At 40.6% G+C, this 21205-nt stretch overlaps 1 protein-coding gene across 6 annotated transcripts in view; it reads left to right on the top strand.

The window, feature by feature from the left end:
- Positions 1–6: 6 nt before the first annotated feature.
- Positions 7–21205, top strand: part of CCNT2 (cyclin T2) — a 23308-nt gene continuing 2109 nt past the window's right edge. Inside the window, exons 1-9 of one of the 6 annotated variants that reach the window (XM_083841298.1) lie at positions 7–258; positions 769–850; positions 8315–8443; positions 9529–9589; positions 10681–10743; positions 16959–17004; positions 18346–18509; positions 20437–20507; positions 20732–21205. The exon at positions 20732–21205 is cut by the window's right edge and continues 2109 nt beyond it. In XM_083841298.1, coding sequence (XP_083697424.1) covers positions 44–258; positions 769–850; positions 8315–8443; positions 9529–9589; positions 10681–10743; positions 16959–17004; positions 18346–18509; positions 20437–20507; positions 20732–21205 — 1305 coding nt within the window. In that variant the 5' untranslated portion in view covers positions 7–43. The other 5 variants (XM_083841300.1, XM_083841301.1, XM_083841299.1 and 2 more) reach the window with 5 other exon arrangements.

Raw genomic sequence — 21205 nt, 5'->3', positions numbered from 1 at the left:
GGCGGCGGGCGGGGCCGCGGGGGGGGGAGGGGGCGGCGGTGTCATGGCGGCGGCGGGCTCAGGCGCGGGCTCCTCAGCGCGGGGCTGTGGCGGCGGCGGCGGAGGCGGCGGCTCGGCGGCGGCGTCGCGGTGGTTCTTCAGCCGCGAGCAGCTGGACAACACGCCCTCCCGGCGCTGCGGCGTGGAGGCCGACAAGGAGCTCTCGTACCGGCAGCAGGCGGCCAACCTCATCCAGGACATGGGCCAGCGCCTCAACGTGTATCCCGGCGGGGCTGGGGCGGGCGGGGGCCGGTCGCCGTCGGTAACCCTCGTTAACCGTCATTAACCGTCCGTAACCCTCATTAACCGCCGTTAGCCGCCGGGCGGGAGGAGGCCGAAGCCCCCTCCTCAGAGGCTTTGTGGGCGGGCGGGCCCCGCGCCGCCGGCTGGGGGCTTGCGGCGGCCCCCGGGCTCCCTCCAAACCCGGCCAAAAAATGATTAAATTGGGGTAAAACGCAAATACTTGAGGCCGTATCGCAGTGCGTGTCATCAGGCGAGGAGGGCTCGCATAATGAATGAGGGGGCCAGCCTGCTACCGCCACGCTGCCTGTGGAGATCCGTGCTGGTACCAGCTAAGTACACCTTAATGCCACTCCGCATCGCCTTCTCAGGTCGTTTCCAGTTGGAGATGCTACCTTGGGTGGCAGGGTTGGTGTAGAAGGAGCAATGCTTTCATTAGTTGCGAACAGTTTTCGTAATATCTGCTCTTTCCTTAATTTGGTCCTCCAGATCTCAGCTGACAATAAATACTGCAATTGTTTACATGCACAGGTTTTATATGCACCATTCCTTCACAAAATTCAATCGAAACGTAAGTATGATTTTACATATTGTAATAATGTGCCCGTAATTTTGGCAGCATAGCTAACAAGGGTCATGTTCCTCTGCTGGATTGCAAAGTTCAGTGTGTTTATAGGCCTTCCAGCTTCTTGCCACTTGTTTACTAGTGGTAACGATACTTTCTCTTCAACTTTGAATTATTTTATTTTGTTTTTTGCCATCTAAATAAATAGAAAATAGGCACCATCAGCAAACACATCTCAGATGTGTGACAAATGCATTTAGATGTTTTGAATCTGGTTGGTGCTTATGTGCCGTAGTTGGGAAGGCTGATGTGCAGGAACACACATTTTTCTTAATGAAGGCAGCAGCAGAGCTAGCGTGGTGTGTCTGACAATTCTAATGCGGGTAAATGTGTATCCATATGGATTACGTATCTCTTTTTGAAAACCAGTATAAATTCATTTTACTACTCCTGTCTTAAGTAGCTTGACAATAAGTCATGTTAGACAAGAAAAATCTGCTGAGAAAACGCTGGCCGTCCTGTTTCATCTAATGAAATGAGCATGCTGGATTTGATTAGTGTGTTATGAAGAGCAGAATTCTTTAGTAAAACTATTCTTTGTAATTAAGTGTTGTTTTTTAAGCAAGGAACTTAAGATACCGACTTCAAGAGTTTAAGCTTTTTATTTTATGTTCATAGTACTGGGTGTAATAGAAAAAAAAACAGTAAAATAATATTCTAGGTATCCTTTGTATTTTTGTTTTTTGTTTTTTTAAGTACTTCATGCTGCCTTTGTAAGAGCAGTGATGATGGTGGTATGTCATAAAGTGGCTAGGATGACTTTTTTTCAGACCTTGGCTTTTTATGACAAAATAAATTAGGTGTGTGAAAGATGTTATGATCTCGACCAGAGTAGGCCGTGGCCTACCAAGGGGTGGAGTGTTGCAAACCTTGGTCGGAAATTTGGGCGGACAGTGATTGCAGTTGGTCACAGCGTTACCCAACTCTTGTGTCTGGTGTTGAATTTATTGTTGTTGGCTGAGCAAATGGGCATCTTATTTGGTGTTCACTGGGGAAGGAATACATAGGGGCTTGTAGACAGATTTCAGAGTGTATCTAATTATTTTTGTGCGTAATCTGAGATAAATTCAAACTCAAGCAGCAAGCTTGTTACCAAGACTGTAGTTCTTCGTGTCTCTGAGATGAAAGCTAAGCCTATAAATACAACCAGAGTCAAGCGTGCATCAGTCTGAAACGCTCAAGAGGAAGAAACATATAACGTGGGTTTTATGTAGTGTTAGAGACCTGTGTGTTGAACTGATGGCCGTATAAACCAGAAGGTGCTTCCCTAAAACAGTTCTCTGCTTGTAGAGCAAGAATAGCACACACGAGAATCAAGTTCCAACAAGCTTTGTAACGAAATACGTCTTTTAGAAGCACTTCTGTACTGTATCAAGTGAAGGCAGTAAAACACTCGTTCCATCTTCTCCCCCTCCGTGCGCTGTGCCACCAGTGCAGCAGTAACCTGGAGCTGCTGAGGCACCTGGAGCTTTCCAGGGCTCTTTGTGGGTGGTTTGTGGACTTGATGAACTAGGAATGGAGAGGTCGCTCCGTGCAAAGGTACCTGAGCAAGGGCTTGTGATGTGATGCATCACCTGCTAGATTACGGTTTGTCCTCTTAGCTGGTAATCGAGGATGGATTTAGGTAGCAAGAAGCTTTAGCTGCTGTGTGTTCTGGTTTTCGCCAGATGCTAGAAATTGCTGGGTCACTTGGAACTGGAAGCACAGTGGTACGTGGATACATAGTGCCCTTGTTACGAAAACTAAGCTTTCAATTACATTTGTGAATCTTAACATTTACAAGTTAGCTATGAAATGGCTGAATGCCATGGAAACTCCAACTGTTAAAGCAGAATAAAGTGCATTGTTACATTAAATCTCAGGTAATTATATTCAACTAAAAGTTGAAAGGAAGCGCGCTGCAAGTTTGCACTCGGTAATATTGATTCGTGCTGAATAACTTCCAGTACTTCTTAATAAGGCCAGGCAGTAGCTTTCTGTGTGTACTGATGGAGAAATTACTTATTTTCCTATTCTTCTATAGTGAATGGGGGGCCTCTTTCAGAATTTTTACTCCCAAACCATCTGGCAGGTTCTGTGTTGAGAAACAAAAAGCCAAGGACTGTAATAAATACTTAATATCAAATCTCCAGAGTACTTGGCCAGCTGAAAAAAACTAACAATGTTCATCCACTGCAAGAAGAAACTAGCGCTTGAAAATTAAGTAATAAGGTACTGCCAGATGGGAGACCTAGCTAAAAAGGTTTACAGTATATACAGCATATCATTTAACGTGTGTGTGCGTGTGGTGATGTGTATCCATGGAAAGAAGGGAGCTGAAGGCTGGGGTAGAAATTTAGACAGCCTTTAGCTGGAATTCCTTATGATGTCTAATGGGAAAAAAATCAGCCTTTATTTTCTTGGCTTACTGTTAGGTTAATGTTTTCAGTTGAGTAACACACAGTTGGGTATTTGTGCTCCTGTATGGTTGCTGGGGTATGCAAATACACGTGTGTGTCTTACATATAAGTCACGTGCACTTCATTGCTGTTAGTAAACAGGTCTTCTAGTGGAAGCTTATTTACTGAATAACTGTTGGCTTAATGCTCTTCTTTTTATCTTAATATAATTTTATTCCTGAACAATTTTACAGGCTGTCAAGATTTTGAGGATCAGCTGTGAATAGGGACTGGGACTCACAACCATATTTTCAATCTGTAGAGCCACAGGGGTGGGACACGACAGTTAATGTGGCCAGTGTGTTTTGATTGTGTTGCATTTACTGCTCTAAAGACCCAATATCCATATTTTTACTAAATTACTGTGGTTTAGCATTTTGAAATACCATGGTTTACCTATAAAGTACTTCCAGTTGCAAAGAAGAGCGTGTTTATTTGATGCCACAGTCAAAGCGCAGTTGCGGTGCTCCAGTATGGTGGAAACTTGCTTAAAGCTGGTAAGGAGAATTGGATGCCCTGACTGCTAATCTTCCCTAGCCATTCAAATCATGTTTCAGTGTGAATCACCTCAGCAGTAGTACAAGTTATTACTTCTATTTTTGCAGCTGACCAGGGCACAGTAACTTTGGTTTGCTGAGCACAAACTTAGTGCTAAGATCAGGGAGTGGGAGAGCTTGCTGACTTCTCAGAGGAAATACTAGCCTGTAACAGTAATACTTCAAAACATCTCAAAAATTAAAATTCTTCTGAAAATACCACTTCTGTGATACTTTGTCAGTTACTATTGTATAGGAATACGACTTGTAGAAGTGTACTCTTCAGTACACTGATTTCAAGAACAGAAGGGGGAAGAATTTGTGGTATGTTGGAAACGAGAGGTAAGGCATCGAAACGGTAGCTGTATTTTTAAATCTAACACTTAGAAGTGCTGTGTGGAATACCAAACAACTAGTTGCAAATATACTTGATGACGGCCAGTTTTTTTTGTGACACGCAGTGGGACATAGTAAAGTGCCTAGAGAGAGGCTGCAGGAGGAATTTTTCCTGAGGTACAAGGTAGGTGAGTTGAGTGTGCAGGGCTTGGGGGGGTTCGTTTCCTGTTTTTCTGTTACTTCACTGTCTTCCACACCCCATCCAAATTGCAATATTAAAGAATTGACTTTGGAGCTATGCAAGTTCTCAAAACTTTCGTAATACACACCACACTTCAGAGAGGCTGGTCGTAGACACTTCAGTTCTGTTTTCAATCTTGCAGTTTAACATATTTGCTGTTTTTATGCAATATAAGCTGCTGGTAATAATTACTTTTTTAGAAAAAAACAACTTGCAGTTCTTTGTTGCCCCATCATAGAGTGGCACTTGCAGCTCCGTCGTAGACTGAAACCACTTAATGTCTCGAGCTGCTGCACATCAAGCCTAAAAACATACTACTAGTGGCATTAAAAGGGAGAGGGAGTTCTCAGAAAGCTGTGTGCATGCTGGAGATTCATTCTGAGGTTATTCCAAATGTCTTCATTGCACCAAGGCTTTGTACAAGATGTCTTGTACTTTTGGTGTCGAAAAGGACTTGTACCACTTCTACCAATAAAACTTGCCCTTTGACTATCATAATAATAAGGATTGTATGTTTTGTATTTTTATTTCGTTGGAACTTGGTTTCTGATGCTCTTAGCTAGTAGGAAGGTGGAATTTAACTTCATAAATCACACGTGTTCTTCTGAAGATATTTCTCAAGTCTTGAATATTTTGGATGTGTAATAATTCACTTTAATTTTTTCTTTTTATATCAAATGAGGATGCTTGTGTAGCAGAAAGCTTACAGCTTTGCCAAGTCTGTCTTTAATGCTGCTTTTTTTCTACCTTGCTTTTTCTGCCATTTTTGAGAATTGGAAGTGGTTGAAGCCTTTATGAGTAACTTCGCAGTTACACACTTAGCAGGCGATGCGTTCTTCACTGAAGACTCTGCACGCCAAGTCTGAAATGTTATTAGGATGTCTGTTTTCCTCAAATACCAAGGGAGGCAAAAGTACTGACCTACTCTAAACTGGGAAAGCGAACCCTAGTTCTAGGCAAGACAAAGACCTGAAATTCTTTGGCCTGAAGCCAACGCTTCGTTAAGTAAGTAGATAATTGTGGCGTATGTAGGTTTCTGATGAACCAGAGTTAAATGCCAGTTAATCACTTTGACTTGTATAAGCATACAGAACTGTTTCATGTAAGGTCTTGGAGATCAGGAATTATGTGGAGACTTCTTGGCAAGATCTCAGCCTTTTCGGTATGTTAGGAAATATCCAGAAGTCAGCCTGGTGAAGGCTGCGCGTTTTTGGAATGAAGTAAAACCTTGGTGCGGTCAGACATAGAATAATAGTGAGTGAGAATTTGCTGGTAATTGAGTTGCGCAGCTCTCGGTTGCTTGGTTCCAGAAGAATGTCTTTGTGAATTGTAAATATTTTCATGGTAATAGTTGGGTGTTGCTCTCTTCAGAGAAGAAAATGGTGAAAATGCCATGCATGGAATTTGGAACAGAACCACAGACTGGGTAGAAATAGGCCTTGTATTCGGATGTATTTGACTTAAATTTCTATGCGAAGGTAGAAGAACTAAGGTCTGAACGCAGTAACCTGAGTGGTGGGATGGCAGGGCAGGAGGGGGAGAGAGAGCAGTGGAGTTGGGTTTGCTGCATAGAGGAAAACAGCTTTTGTTGTGTTCAGTCCCCAGCTGTGACTGCTGAGTGTCTTGTTTAAATACAAAACCAACAACAAATAAAAACTGAGTGGCCATGAGGGCACAGAAAGGATCATTTTATCTTCAAACGAAGCTGCTTCCCACTCTCTAGGCTGTTCCTGATTCCATCCACTTCATGACTCAGTTTTCCTCCCTCAGTGACTCCACTGTGCTGAGTCTTTTCTAAGCTAGGTTCAGGCTTCAGTCCACCACAGTCCATTTACTGCAGCTCTTTCTTGGGTAGAAAGTGGAGCCTGCTCTCGTTAGTTAACACCTCCTTGTGTCTGTTCCAATTTCTTGTCAAACTCGTTTCTCTAAAACTGTTGATTCTTAACTATTCCCAATTTCCTTTCTTCTCAGTAGTTTGTGTTTCTTTGGCTTCCCAGCCCTGTCTGTTAACGTGGGTTTTCCCAGAAGCTCAGGATTATGTTGGAGAATGTAATCCTTAGCATCAGGTGTCAGCTTTGGAGATGACTGCCCTTACACGTGTACTACTGTACTTCTCCTCAAAGCTGTTGATACTTCAGCTTTCAGAACTCCAGAAAGTCTTTCATTCACATGTAATATTTACAAATTTGTCTCCTGGCTTAAGTGAGGCATATTTTAAGTAGCACAGCCCTAGGAAAGGGAATTTATTCCAGAACTTCATGTCTTTACTTCAAACAGTGTGGGTATGAACTTCTCAAAAGTCGTCAGGATCTTAAATGTCAGTGCTAATATGGCCTTGTTCAGCACCACTTGACTTCAGGCTTTGATTTCACTTGTTTGTAAGGGTCAAGTTACAAATTCCTTGAAAAGGAAGGAGTTTTTTGTCTCAGTTGTGAGAATTTGCTGCCTGTGACATGGTGGTGGTGGTTTGGTTTTTGTTTTACAGTACTGGGTTTCTTAACAGCACGTTTCTGTGCATCAAAGGGTATCACCTTCCCAGGGTGTCAATTTTCCTCGAGTCCGCCAGCTTACAAGTTCTCCTTAAGATCTAAGTGGACGTTTCAAAGTGATTTGAGGAGCCTTTAAATGTATCAAGGGAGCACTTGCTGCCTCTTTAAATGTAATGGGTAATCATTAAATGTTCAGTTCTAATTAGCTTATTGCAGTTTTTCATATATTGGGAATTTCATACCAAATGTTTAATTTTGGCATAACAAAGGGCTACTTAAAAAAAAAAAGTCTAGGGGGGGTATGACTGCTGTTCAACTCATTCAGTCTAATTCTGTGTGGGCACTGAATGAAAAATCCAATACCTGCACTATTTGCACTGTGCATCAATTAAATACTCAACAAGCATCTATTTAAATTCCTGGAAAAATACTTAATTTTAACCAATTCAACCTGCTGATATTTACATGAACACTTCTGCTGTCATCTTAATTCGTGTTTAACACGGGAGACTTCTGCATACAGAGAGGACCCTGATTCTTCTCAGTCATGTGTGGTTAACCATGTTCCACATGCAGATAAATGAGTTATTCTAGCTGACAGCTAGGCATCAAAACTATTTAATTGCAAAATCCTAGGTGATACAGCACTGAGTAGGTGCTTTGCTGCCAGCTTATGACACCTAGAGTTTTATTTTTTTAAATTCTTTAAATGTAACTTGTAGTCTTTACTAACATCTGATATAACTGGTGTTTTGTGGATCTTTGTGCTTTGCTCTCCAGATACTACTGGGTGTATAGTAAAGTTTCTAGGAATAAACTTCTGTTCCATCAGTGGCTGCGCTAAGATGTTACACTTACTATGATTATACTTCTATAACCTATGTTTCTGTAACAAACTATTTTCCTTAAAGTTCTCTGCCAAGTTGCTTGCTTTTTAGGAGAACCACATGCTAGCAGAACCTGAGATCAGCTTTTTTGACTCATGCTGAAAAGGCGGTGTAACGGCCCGCTACTGTGCTAGGACTTGGACGAGCTTTCTCGTCAAGTGTTTTTAACTTGAAAAGTCACTTCTGGTGTGGCTAAATCTTCTGGACCAAGTCTGTGCTTTTTGTGTTGAACTAGAATTAGCTTGACCTCAGACATCTCACTCAGTGTAATGTAGCATTTATGCTACTCCTTCCACATGGTGCTGGGAGGATTGCATTACTTATAAAATAAAACATGATTGGTTATTTTTACCATCTTGCATGATTTCAGAACTGTTTAAAAAAATTAAACCTCTAAACCTTTTCTAATTATTAGTTTGTGTTGTCCATAAAAAATAAAGTCCTACTTGTAAAAAGTTAAATATGTGTGTTTTTCTTCTTCAGATAATATCTCCTACGGCATTGTTCTTGGCTGCAAAAGTGGAAGAACAGCCACGGAAACTCGAACATGTTATTAAAGTAGCACATGCCTGTCTTCACCCTCAAGAGCCACTACTGGATACAAAGAGTGATGTAGGTGGAAGTCATGGTTTTAGAGATAATCAAATGACGCTTCATCTGACGAGTTGTTACATTGTCTTGACTGGATTATTGCTGTCTGCATACTAGAAAAAACACCTGTGTTTAAACCATTCAGATTTTTTGTATTAATGTAACTAGTTGAGAACTCAGATATCTGTGTTACAACACTTGAAGAGGTTGCTTCACCTTAAACTTGCATTATTTTTAAGACTTCCACACGTGTAGTAGAAATCTTGACGAGACATTAAATGAGAGGTTTCGTGCGGAACTTACAGAACCACGCGTGTTGTGTAGAGAGTTCAGGACACTGAGTATTCCTCTCTCTCAGCCAGAGGCTGACTGTGTGCTGTTGTCTGCCTTCTGTTTTAAAGGATGCCATACAGGCAGTCAGCTACTGTCTCTGCTGTACATTGGTCTTCCTTTCATTTGCCAGACTTTGTACAGCTTCCACTTATATCTCAGTTTCCATTTTCTTTCCTGTCATGAAGCTTCATGGAACCAACTATGAGGATGTTATGGTGGAAATGCACCATAGTTGCTCTGCCTGAAGGTCAGGCTGAGCCAGTTATACCCTGCTGGACCTGAACTGACATATAAAACTATTTGCTGTGCTCCCAGTTCTTGGAATGACACATGGAGGTGGATTATATATACATTGGAGCCCAGAACACAGGCCAACTGGGTATCTCCAGCTGTATTTTAAAGTACTTCTGAAATGGATAACCTGCTTAGAGATAGTTAGGTTTGCACTGGCAAGCCTCCATAATGCATATCGCATTCCCCATTTTCCCAACAATGCTTTGCTGGAATAACTATGTAAGATTGAAACTAAATAAGTCTTACTGTGAAAGATGGTTAGGCTGGTGTAACTGAGGTATAACCGAATTTACAGTAAGGCTTATACAAGTAGAAGGAAGTCTTAGTGCACTAAAGTATTCTGAATGCTCAGTGCTAACTGGCGTGGTTAGTGGTCTTTAATTTATGTTGATAATGCCAGTGTTCAAGTAGGAAGCGTGTAATTGAAATTTTGAGACGATAGATGCCTACGTCTTGACGTGTTTGCTTATTTGTTTCAGGCATACCTTCAGCAAGCTCAAGAGCTGGTTATACTTGAAACAATAATGCTTCAAACTTTAGGTATGTCTTTCTAAATGCCTGTTGTGCAGCCAGTTTACCATGAGACAGTCATGGGACCCAGGTAGCTGGATTTTTGATGTGTCTTTGGTATACTAGAATTTTACTGGTTTTTTGTATGCAACTTCTGACCTGTGAGTCTAGTTTTATATCACCAGTTGCTGTTGTGTTCACTCTGGAGAAAAAAGGCATACCAATACTTGTCAAATAAATGTTTCTGACAGTTTGATGGAGTAGAAATGTATACCCTTCCAAATAGATGTTATTCCAAAGTAGTAATCGTGTTGGTATTTCTTTACACAACGTAGCATGTGCTAGGTCAGCTGTATGTGTTCTGAAGCACTTGGCAACAGCTTTATATACCAAGTACTCTTCCCCGTTCTGCCTTTCAATAGAAAAATACTATCTAGTTGAGTAGAGTTGCTACCTCTGAACATCGCAATTTGTAGCGTAACCGTTTAATGGATTCGGGTAATTCCAAAATCAACAATACAGTGTTCTGATAAGAAAATGTTCTGGCTTTAAACTAACATAAATAGAGACAACTACAGCTGGCAGCCCTGAGAACACTGACTTACTAAATACTACTGTGAGTGTATTGCTTTAAAAAAAAAGGGAAGAAAATAGTAGTGACCTACTTCTTAAAATAGCTTCATAAACAAAGATAGGCTTCTGAAGTGACTGACCTACAAATTGACTTAATTGGTAATCTCATAGATGGAATATGTTCAAGCCCCAGAAATGATTGAATAAAGCAGACGTGTGCATACATACACGTTTCAGTGTCTGTGATACAGCTCATACTGATAAGTATCTTAGAAACTGCTCATGCATGTTCAACCTGAAAAATGCAGTAACTTCACATATTCTATGTAGGACTTGAGAGTAATGCAGGGATATTTTACTAATTGATCTGGAAATGGCACTATCATTCAGAAATATAAAATGGCAGAATAAGAGGCAGTTAAATAGTGTTACATGATCTGCAGTGCAAAGGTTTAGCAGGTATTAGGTCTCTGGGGGAAGGAAAAGGTCTCTTTTTTTATTGTACAGATGGAAATGTATAGTTCTAAAACATATTCTTAACTCTTCAGGTTTTGAGATTACCATTGAACATCCGCACACAGATGTTGTGAAATGTACGCAATTAGTGAGAGGTCAGTGGCTTTTATCCCCTTCCGTAAGCCCTTTTTTTACATTTCTAGTAAAAATTTATAGGTGATGTTATTTGTGCAATATGATCAATTATGTTGTCCGAAGAGTTTTTGTTTAAGGCTAACTACTAAAAGCTTGATCTTAACCATTACAGTCTGATGAAGAGTCCAGTTCTTTGTCCTTCATGAATTTTTCTTTTGCTTGCTTATTAGCTTTGATTGAGTAATCTGTTCCATGTTCTTTCAAATGACAGAAGCAATTAGTAGTTGAGAACTAAATTCTGGGTTGATTATTTTCACTCTGAAGTAGTTTTACAAAATAAAGTTTAGTCTTTGTGCTGGTTGATAGCTAACAGTAGCTTTCTACCTTAATTTTTTTTAGGTAATGAGCTGTGGGATATAAAGAGTGCATAGCAGGTCTGCTATTGCATGCAAATACTTAAAGATGTGACTAATTATTTTTCTAGAGAAGGACGTACTTAATTTGGATTGGGTGGTAGCAAACCTCCAACCTTTGGTGTTTCATATCCTCTAACTTATATGCAGTTCATTAACGTGACTCTAGCTAGAAATCTGTTTTGTTCTTCAGTATTTTTTTGTAGTGTTGGTACACCTTCTTTAACTCTTAAATCAGTTTCTCTTAGAGTTCTAAAGAACTTTTCATAAGATGGAGGATGAAAAATTGGGGATCAATTGAAAAAGCACTTAAAATCAGCTTTTTCACTTTGATCTTGTTCTTTAATTGAAAATTGGAAATTATTAGACTGTAGTTGTTGATCTTTAGTCATTAGTTGTTGTTTGCATTGAAAAATGCAAAGTTAAACGCTTCAGTGTTGTTTTTCTCCCCCCTTATAAAATATAGGAAAGGTAGGCATAACATTATCATGTTAACTAGGTCTGTTTTCTAGTAACTCTAGAATGAAAGCTGTTCTTTGAGGGAAAAATATTTCTTCTTTCTCATGTTGAAGTAGCTTAGTGGTGTAGTGTCTTCAGAGTTTGAGGAGAGCTGGTGCCATTTGTAGCTTATTTGCATTTAAAGTAGCTTTATCGCAATTCTTTAAGAAGATTCTTTGCTTTCTGTCCAGATTTGATTGTGACTCAGTGCGTAAGTCTGATTGCACCTGGTGTCTCAGAGTGAATCAGCAGCTGTAAAGTTTTGTCATGTTTTGGTTTTGTTTTTTTTTTTTTTAGCTCTTGGTCAATATAAAAGTTAGCACACTTTTTGTTGATTACATGTGAGCCCCTGCACTTCAGCTATGTGTTTTGGGGGAGTGGGGAGGGGTGATAAGCAGTATTGTAGTTACTCCAGGATTTCCCCATTAGCAAGTGTGTTTTACTGGAGCTTATAAGAAGAAAGGCATATGTTAGGTAAACTTCATTTCCTTTAGTCAAGGGTACATAACCCAATAAGACAGTTCAACTCTTTGCTGTGCATTTTGTGTGCTGCTTTTGTGTAGTAACACAGTTCATACACTGACGGTACATGCTACTTTTAAAACTTAGAATTTTAAAGCTAGTGTTAATGTCAGTGCAGTTTAACAAAATACATAAAATTCAAAATTATATGAAGTCTTGAAATCTGAAGACTCCACTGAAGGCTGAAAATCTACATAGGGCTGAAAACCTACATACCTCAAGAACTGGTGCAAAGTGAATTTAATACTACAGGTGCTTGAAAACTTCCTGACTGGAGTAGGCATGCTTCCTGGTGAATGTACATGCAAATAGGATTCTTGACAGCATATCCCCCTCCTAAGGGTGGTATGGGATATGAACACAAAGCTTGAGTAACTCATTTAAAAATCATGGAGGGAAAAAAAAATAGCTTAAAAACGTACAGCATGAAATCTATAATCACACTCACAAGTAAAGCAAGTAGAGAATAACTTCCACAGAATTGTATGTATTGAGTAAAGAGATGGACTTTGGGGCACAGTGATACTGTGGCATGATTTTAGTTCTCAAAATCTACTTCTTGGACATTATGTTGTTTTAATGTGAGTGCTACACTTGGATATCCAGTCCTGAAGCTTTCCACATGTATCGAAAACTGTTGTCAGTGTTGATCCCTTTAGCCCTAAGGGCTTGACTGAGAAGCCGAAGAAAATTAAGGTTTCTTCATCCAGTTCTGGTAATATGCTGTCTTGGACATAAAGTATTATTCTAGAGGGCAAAGTGATCCCTTCTTATATTAAAGGGGATTAACTTATCCGAGACTATTATGATTAAAACCTTCAACTGTGTGTTTGAGAGGAGAAGGAAGGGAAGAAGATAATTTGGCTGACTGCTCAACTGTCAAAAGAGAGGCTACAAGTTAGCTGAGGTATGTGGCTGTGCTTAACAAGGCTGTGGCTCAGCACCTGTGTGTTGAATTGCTGTGTGGTGAGAAGGTGCCCTGGTCCCTCAAAAAAGCTGGCTAAAACTTAAGTTTAATGAAGATGCTAAGAAAAGGGCTGATTCCTATATTACTTCTTATCTTGCATCCAGGATGGTGCGCTTTATGCTCTCACCTGTATTAATCTGTAATTCCCTTTAAGAAATGTAAAAAATGGGTTCTGTTGCTGAGGCTCACAAGTTCCAGCCAAGTCCTTTCTCAGATGACCCAGTGACTAGTAGTGGCGTACTGGAACAAATTCCTGGAAGCTGAACTAGTAAGGGAGGCTTGGTGCAAATCGATATAATCTGCTTCAACATACAACTAAAGGAAAAGTTGAACTCTTCATGTCTGGTTGAAAGCCTGTCTGAAAGTAGTATTAGACAAGACAGATTATTGTCAGTAAGGGGTGACCGGGTAGGTACGTAATGACTCATGATGTTCAGGCATAAGGTGTATCTGATTATTCATTCTGATCTTCAGAGATCCGTGGGTTCATTAAATTGTTCCATCTGTACAGTTTAGTCAGGGTAGTAGACAAGGAAAGGTGTGGGCTCAGTCTCTTTTCTGCACCATTCTTCCTCAGTGTCAAGAGACTGAGAAGAGGAAACAGGACCATCGTTCCTTAGGTCCTCTAAGGAATCTGGGGCAGTGGATCTGTAAAGGCCCATCAGCAAGCTTCAGTGCCCATTCCAAGGATGCTCCAGTGCTGAAGAGGAGAAGAGGGGGAAAAAAAAAAAAAACTGCTCCTGGTGCCAAACTACATTTACTGGATTGCATGCTAGTTCAGCAGTGAAGCTGCCCTAGTGCTGAGACCATCACAGTGTCCTCTTAAAGCTCGGGTGCAAAATCAGTCTGTTCTCAGCCTGGTTCTGGTGGAGCTGGAAGGGGAAGAATCTATATTCTCATCCACGTGTTGGGAAGTTTTCAGGCATTCCTTTTTCTATGTTGGTACATGACACTCTCCTGGAACCGAAGATTGGATCACAAGGATTTCTAGGATTGTTCTCGTTGCTCTGCAGGTTATCAGGTATCTTGAACACCCATGATCCTTACTAATCTTTTGGAAGGTCACTAGCAAATTCTTCAAACATACCGCAGTATCTGTGTGCACAGCTGCTGTTGGTTAAGTCAGGCTGATAAAGTCTGCAGAAGAGGAGGTGAATCTGAATGAATGGGCTTTTTCAGGCGGTACTCTAAGGAAAACCTAAATCTCAGTGGTGTGGAAAAATCTTAGATGCCAGCTGTACTCCAGCCATGCTACTGGTGGCCTTCACATTCTGAACTTTCACCTTAGGCTTTCACAGGCCTGTTCCTGCTGTTTAAAAGCTTCCAAGAGAGAAGCTGCCAGGACTGCTTAGACCTGAACACCTGCACCGTGGCCACCTCCAGTCCTTTCCAGATACACCAGGTGTCTGCCTACATAGCTCTGTGTGGCGCCTGTGGCTTTGGTTTTCTTTTTGCTCAGAAGGATTTTGGCAACCTTTCTGTCTTTTCATACTGACTGGCTTACCTGCAGCCTCCTCTTTCTGGGGATGCTTGCCTACATTCTCAGGATCTTAGGCACAGTAAGCCACCATGCTCCTAAGGGTGACTTGCCAATTGCATTTTCATGATTATCTCAAGATCAAAGATAGTTAATGTGAAGAAAAGATTCAGAATATCTTGGAATTGCATCAGTTGAACTGTGTGGCCATGTCCAATAAGAAGTATTTTGGCTTCATATTGGTAACTTCTTGAACTCGGTAGTTCTTTTGGGATGTGTATCGAGACAGCAAGTCCTGTTTGAAAATCTTGATTACTAATTAAGTAATCCCCTGCCTTACGGTTGCTTCTGCAGCAGTGAGACAGGTTAGGTGTTTTTAAATCACTCCTGAATGATAAAATATAAAACTGATTGTTAATGGCTGATGTCAGTCTTCTGTCCTGAGGCTTGTGAGTTGTAACAGACGAGCTGTGCTGGCTTGTTTTAACCTCTGTACTTCCAGATAATTTTAGTTTGGAGATGCACCTTCCACGAAAGGAAATAATACAATACAGGAACCAAGATTGATTAGCTTTTAGTGGATAGATCCTACTAAACCAAAGCTGCCCCAAATGTAAGAGAAGAGTTTGGGACGGTTGTTCTCAGTGGTGCGTGGTTTTGGCAATGTTGAGTATTTAGCTGTAATTACATTGAAACGTGTACAATACTGCCTAGAGGATAGGTTAAGGTATTTATCACATTAACTTTTTGTTGAGGCTAAAACGTGTGTTTCAAGATGTGATTCTTTTCTTCCAGGTATGTGTTTTGATTTACTCAACTTTCAAGCTGATGTTAAATAGAAGTTTTCTGGCATCTGCTTTTCCTCCTTTTTCAGATGTGCCATTTCAGTGAGAGTAGAGATGCTTCTTGGTCTGGTCCTGTAATTCAAATGTGTTGTAACTGTACAGAACGTAGATATGATTGAAGAGCCTTTAAACATTACTTTGATGAAAAATGAAGCGCAAGATATCAATTTCAGTCTTATTAAAGCATTCTACGTTTTCATTTGTTTTAATAGTCTCGTTTCACATTCTTTGTTAATACTGCCTTGTACTTTGGATGGGAGGGAGAAGAAATTGAACATACCTATCTGGCATAAAATTACCATTATAGTTTGGAAACTAAATATTATAGTATAATACTGTCACATAGCTCACCTTTTGATTATTATGGATTAGCAGGATCTGTGTAGCAGTGGTTCCTGTTACCTTGCTACTTCTGTATTCTTTTCAGATTATGGCACTGCCCAGCTGTGTAGCGTGAAGACAAACCTGATTTATACCCTCTGGCAATCATCCCATTTTTAATACATGTTCCTTAAATTAAATTTTAAAGGCCATTGCAGTATTTCTCAAATTTAATGGAAAGATCACTTTTAAAATAAAGATTTGTGACAGTGTACCCTTTGACATAAAATTCAACAATACCCTTTCTGCAGGTAGCACTGCTTTCAAGTGATAGTGTCAAAGTAAGAATTCAATGAAGGCTGCGTTCAATCCTTGGTTTAAGCCATTGTGCCCAGCTATCCCATTATGTACGCGTTACAGTAAGTCCTTTACTTGAGTGAGGATCACGGGGGGCTTCCCTGGTAGGGGCAGTGCTAGATGTTGTAGCAGTGGAAGTCATTGGCTTGTCCTTTTTGGTATGTTGAGGTCCTGGGTTGGTTTTCTTTCTGGCTAAAATGCAGTCATTTAATTCATATCAGAAGCTTCAATGGAGATTTAACAGAAATGTGGAACAAAATGTTGTGAGTGCTGTGCTCTTGATCGGGGGGAGCAGAAAACTTGTGTAGTTTTGTTAACCATCTGTCTTGGGAGCTTGCTGCGTTCTGAGGTGCTGGGGGAGAGACGTGGTTGTGTTTTGGGGGTGAGGTGGGTTCTCCAGCTATCCCACGGTGTTCTCAAAGGGCAGAACTTGCGCTGAAGTAGGAACTGGCTTTTATTGACTGCCTTGCTGCAGTCTGCAGGTGGGGCAGGGTTACGCTGGGGGGCAGCTGTAGGTGAGAGTGGGGAAGCAGCTATGCCTAGAAGAGTGCTGTCACGTATGAGGCTTTTGTGGGGTAGATAAGCAAAGGGAAACTTTGGTCTGTGGGTTGTCTCGGGGGCAGAGTCAGGGAGCTGAAGGACTGGTCCATCTCCGCTTGCTGAATATGATGGGCACTTCCGTATCTTGGAGAGATCTTAAAGGCTAGCTAGTTAAATTCAAATCAGTTCTGTGAAAATAGGAAATGGTGCTTTTGGAAGGCAAAATTGCTTCAGTTTAGAAATGAACACAAGTTAGAGTAGATGCTTAATCTCTCTGTTTTTCTTTTTCTTACAGCAAGCAAGGATTTGGCACAGACATCCTATTTCATGGCTACCAACAGGTTGTTATCCTGAACCTCTTTGTTGCACTGTTGTAGCACACTATAGCTTCCTTTACTGCAGGGCCCCCTACATGTGTCTTACCCTTGTTGCAACAGGAGACTGGGCCATCTACAGTGGTGGTACCTTTCTGTTTGCAGTGCGGTGTATTGTACAAGGGCCTGACGGCACAAAGGGGTTAAATGCACAATGAGAAGTGTAGTGGTGCTTTCTGATGACATTTTCTCGATTGTGAGTGCATAAGTCTAAAATTGGTAGCCTGAATAGCAGCTAAAGATTACAAAGAGATAAACTTAACCTAGAAATTCGAGCATCTTGGTAAGTACAAAACTATTTCTAGTTTACACTTGTAATTAATGGCAGTTTTCTCTTAACTTTAAATATATTGATCCAATCTTAACTTAAAAAATTGTAGTGGGCCTAAGATCTTTTCAACCAGTTGATTTTTCTTTTCCAATATACTAGAAGTAGTCCAATGTTCTTCCTTTTAGAAACAGCTCTTTAAACTTAATACACAGTTTTAAAACTTAAGTACTTGTATTAAATTTAACGGATTCCAGATGGGGATTGTATATGGGTAGCCTGTTGTAGAAAGATAAAATTTGAGAGCAGACTTCAGTCTTTATTTCTTGATTACTCCAATTTATTTCTTGCAAGACAACTTTGAGCTTTACTTATCAGAATTCAACTGTGTGTAGCTAAGTTTTAAGTAATACCTACTACTGGTTGGTTAGAATTCTTCCAGCCAAGCATTCCCTGGGGGTTCCTTAGTGGGCAGTGTTCTGTATTGAAGCAGCTGTTACGATAAGCTGTGATAAAGTGGTGATACTGAACCAATGCTTTTGTGCTGGTGCCAGCTGGAAGCTGAAGTTGAGTTCACAAATATCCCAGGTTCAGGCCTAGTGACAGCTAAGCTGACAAGTAATTCATTGGCCTCTGTTGAACTTGTGTGTACCTTCATCTACTAGTCTAATTTGGAGACTGCGTAATGAGCTGTATGGTTTTTTACTGTAGGTAGAATTTTAATTGACCATATTATACTAATTTCTTTCTTAGTACTTAAGTACAGTAGAGTAATTGGTAAATTTCTTTACTGTTAACCACACCTTTTTATAGAAAAAGCAAATTAAAATTTCTGCCAGATAAATGCCCTATCCTTTGTTTTATTAAGGCAGTAAGATATATTAAGAACTTAATCCAAAGTATGTTCCTTGAATTAATGTTTATCTGCTGTTACTTGACAAATGATCTTACGCTGTGTGTTAATGGTTGATTTGTTTGTTTGTTTTTTATTTTACATGTTTGATTTCCTTTGGTTCCTCATTATGAAATTTATGCAACAGTCTTCACCTTACTACATTCTGTCTTCAATACAAGCCTACGGTGATAGCATGTGTGTGCATTCACTTGGCCTGCAAGTGGTCTAACTGGGAGATTCCAGTATCAACTGATGGAAAACACTGGTGGGAATATGTGGATCCTTCGGTTACTCTGGAATTGCTGGACGGTAAGCAGTGCTGCCTTTCCACATCTTGAGTTTCAAGTGCTTATTAATAATGTCTGTAAGAACGGGAGCACAGTACAGTAAGAGCTTTAAGCCTAAAATAAGTTTCACTGGCTTCGTGCAGAGGGTCCTCAGATAAGAGGAAGGTATAGGACAGGGAAAGGCTTAGGAGGATAGTTTTGAGACCCTTTTGATTTCAATTTGTGAGCTGGGATACGCACAGACCTTTTGTTAGGTACAGGTTAGAGTTTGGCTTTTAAGGGCTTTCCAGAACAGGGAAAACATCTAGAGGAACATCTGTGCAAAGCCATGAAATCCAGATAATTTTATGTACACAGGTGTTCAAATGTATGGTGTCACTGAGACAGCTGTTCTTAAAACTCTACATAAAACTAACATCAACAAACGTAATTCTGTGTTAACGTAAGCAGAGCCTATGATACTTCAAACTCCTGCAAAAATAGTTTTCTCTTGTTAAATAGCTTCTTTCAGGAAGAAAACACACTTAGAAGACCGTATGCCTAGAAGTTTTACCATCTTTTGTTCCGATCCTGCTTTGTGTGTTGTTACCCAGTAGTGCCTGTGTGCTATCTGTTACTTTGTGGATTGTAAGGTTTAGAAGGCAGAAATTGCACTTAGCACAGTGGGGCCTGAACTTAAGGCCTTTGTACCTGGCTTATGTAGGCGGTGGTTTCGGTGGGGTTCACATCCGTTGCGCTTTGCTTGTAGTTCTAGAACAAAGAATTATTTCAGAGAGGTGATGATGGAAGCCCCCAGGTGTGGTATGGCCCAGCATAGCTCCCTGTGACCTGCTCTTCATGTCTGCTGAGCTCTCATTTCTTACTGGCCTGATTATGTTTTGAAAATGCAAACCGGAGTAGATGCCACGTGAAGTACAGCACCTGAGTGAGCTTGAAATTGCAAGCTCAAATGGCTCTGTCTTAAGATTCTTTTAAGCTGTACCTGTAGCTTCAAATTCAGCCACTACACTGCCTTCTCAGCTGTCTGTTGCCTGTGCGTGTTTGGTAAGCGTGCATCCTTGTGATTCTTAAAATCCCGCGAGATGTGTGCTGCGAGCCTGCAGTGACCGCTGCTTAATTCTTTAGGCGTCTGTGAAGCTGGTGTGTGAAACAAAGACTTGGGAGCAGACTGAAGTGGTGAGGTGCTTTTGCACTTGGGAGCAACTTAGTTTGTAACTTGCTGTGGGGTTCTGGAGGAGCCAGTTCTTCCAGACCTGCAGTAGGGCTACTCTTGCATTTGAGTTCTGACTGTACCTAATTTATTTTTAGCTTACAAGTAACATGAAATTTCAGTTGAAAGTATTTTTGTTGCAGCTGACAAGTGCAGAGCCCTAGGTTTCCATGTGGGCCTATTAATTGCAAGGACTTCTTTAAACTCAGCCAGCTGCTTTGCCTTGAACACAAATTAACTGAAACCTGTTGTTTAAAATAGTGCTTCCTAGGGTCCCATGGCTGATGTTTTGCCCAGAACTGTTACTGGTTGCTCTTGAAGTTCAGTGAAATGACTGAAACGGTGACTTAGAGGTTTAGATTTTAAAGGAAATTTAACATCACACAAGAAATGCTTAAGCTGGATAGCAAATGTGTTATTTTAAGAGCTGCTGTTTGTACAGTTTCCTCTAAAAATTTTTGGTCTAATAAATATAGACTCCGTAAGAGTATGAATAAAATCTTAAATGCGGAATCCCCTTTTCAGAATGCATGTAGGGGCTAAAGTCTGTTGTGGTGAAATACTGCAGCCATTTTTGTTCAGCACTTATCAAACAAGATTTTTGATTAAATATCTATTCAAGTCATGTGTAACCTGTACTGCTAAAGCAGTATTCTGTTAGTCTAGAAAACCAATCAAAGGTAAACCTGCTTGTTACAGAATCAGATGTAAAACATGTGTTTTTGTTTTTTGTACCCAGAACTAACTCACGAGTTTCTGCAAATACTGGAAAAAACACCTAGCAGGCTGAAGAGAATTAGAAATTGGCGGGTAAGAAATTTTGCTGTAACAATTTAGCAAAAAGAAGTGAACTTGTAGGAGAACTATGAATCAAGGGAAAAACTGGAGCTTTATCCTATTTATTCTTTATTCCTGTAGCTGGGCTGGGGGATGAAACCTTGAGTCAGCTTTTATCCTCACCTTTGGGCTAAATTGGATGTTCTTTACAGGTATTCTAAGCTGTGCATTTTCTCACTTCTTTCCTTTTTGCATAGGCAACTCAGGCTGCTAGGAAACCTAAAGGTGATGGACAGGTATCCGAGAACTCGCTTCTTGGTTCATCTTTGGTCCAGAATTCCATTTTGGTGGATACAGTTACTGGTGTGGCTGCGAATGCAAGTTTCCAAAAACCATCGACATCATTTCCTGCACCAGTACCTCTGACCTCAGGAAGTATTTCTGTTCCAGATAGTCATGCACCTGAAAATTTGGCAATACTAGCAACCGGGATGCCAAGTACCTCATACAATTTGGCATCCCACCAGGAATGGCCTCAGCATCAAGAACAAAGCAGGACAGAACAAATATACTCTCAAAAACAGGAGACGTTACCTCCTAGTCAGTATAATATGAACTTCCAGCCAGGGACGTCTGTACAGCTGCACTCGGGAGTACATCACAGACCCGACAAACTTGCCGAGCATTCTGCTGTCAAACAAGAGTATTCTCATAAGTCAGGAAACAAACAC

Source organism: Anser anser (assembly GCF_964211835.1).
Source record: "Anser anser genome assembly, chromosome: 6".
Lineage (NCBI taxonomy): Eukaryota > Metazoa > Chordata > Aves > Anseriformes > Anatidae > Anser > Anser anser.
The sequence above is the reverse complement of the archived record's forward strand: the minus strand, read 5'-3'. Positions and strand labels throughout refer to the sequence as shown.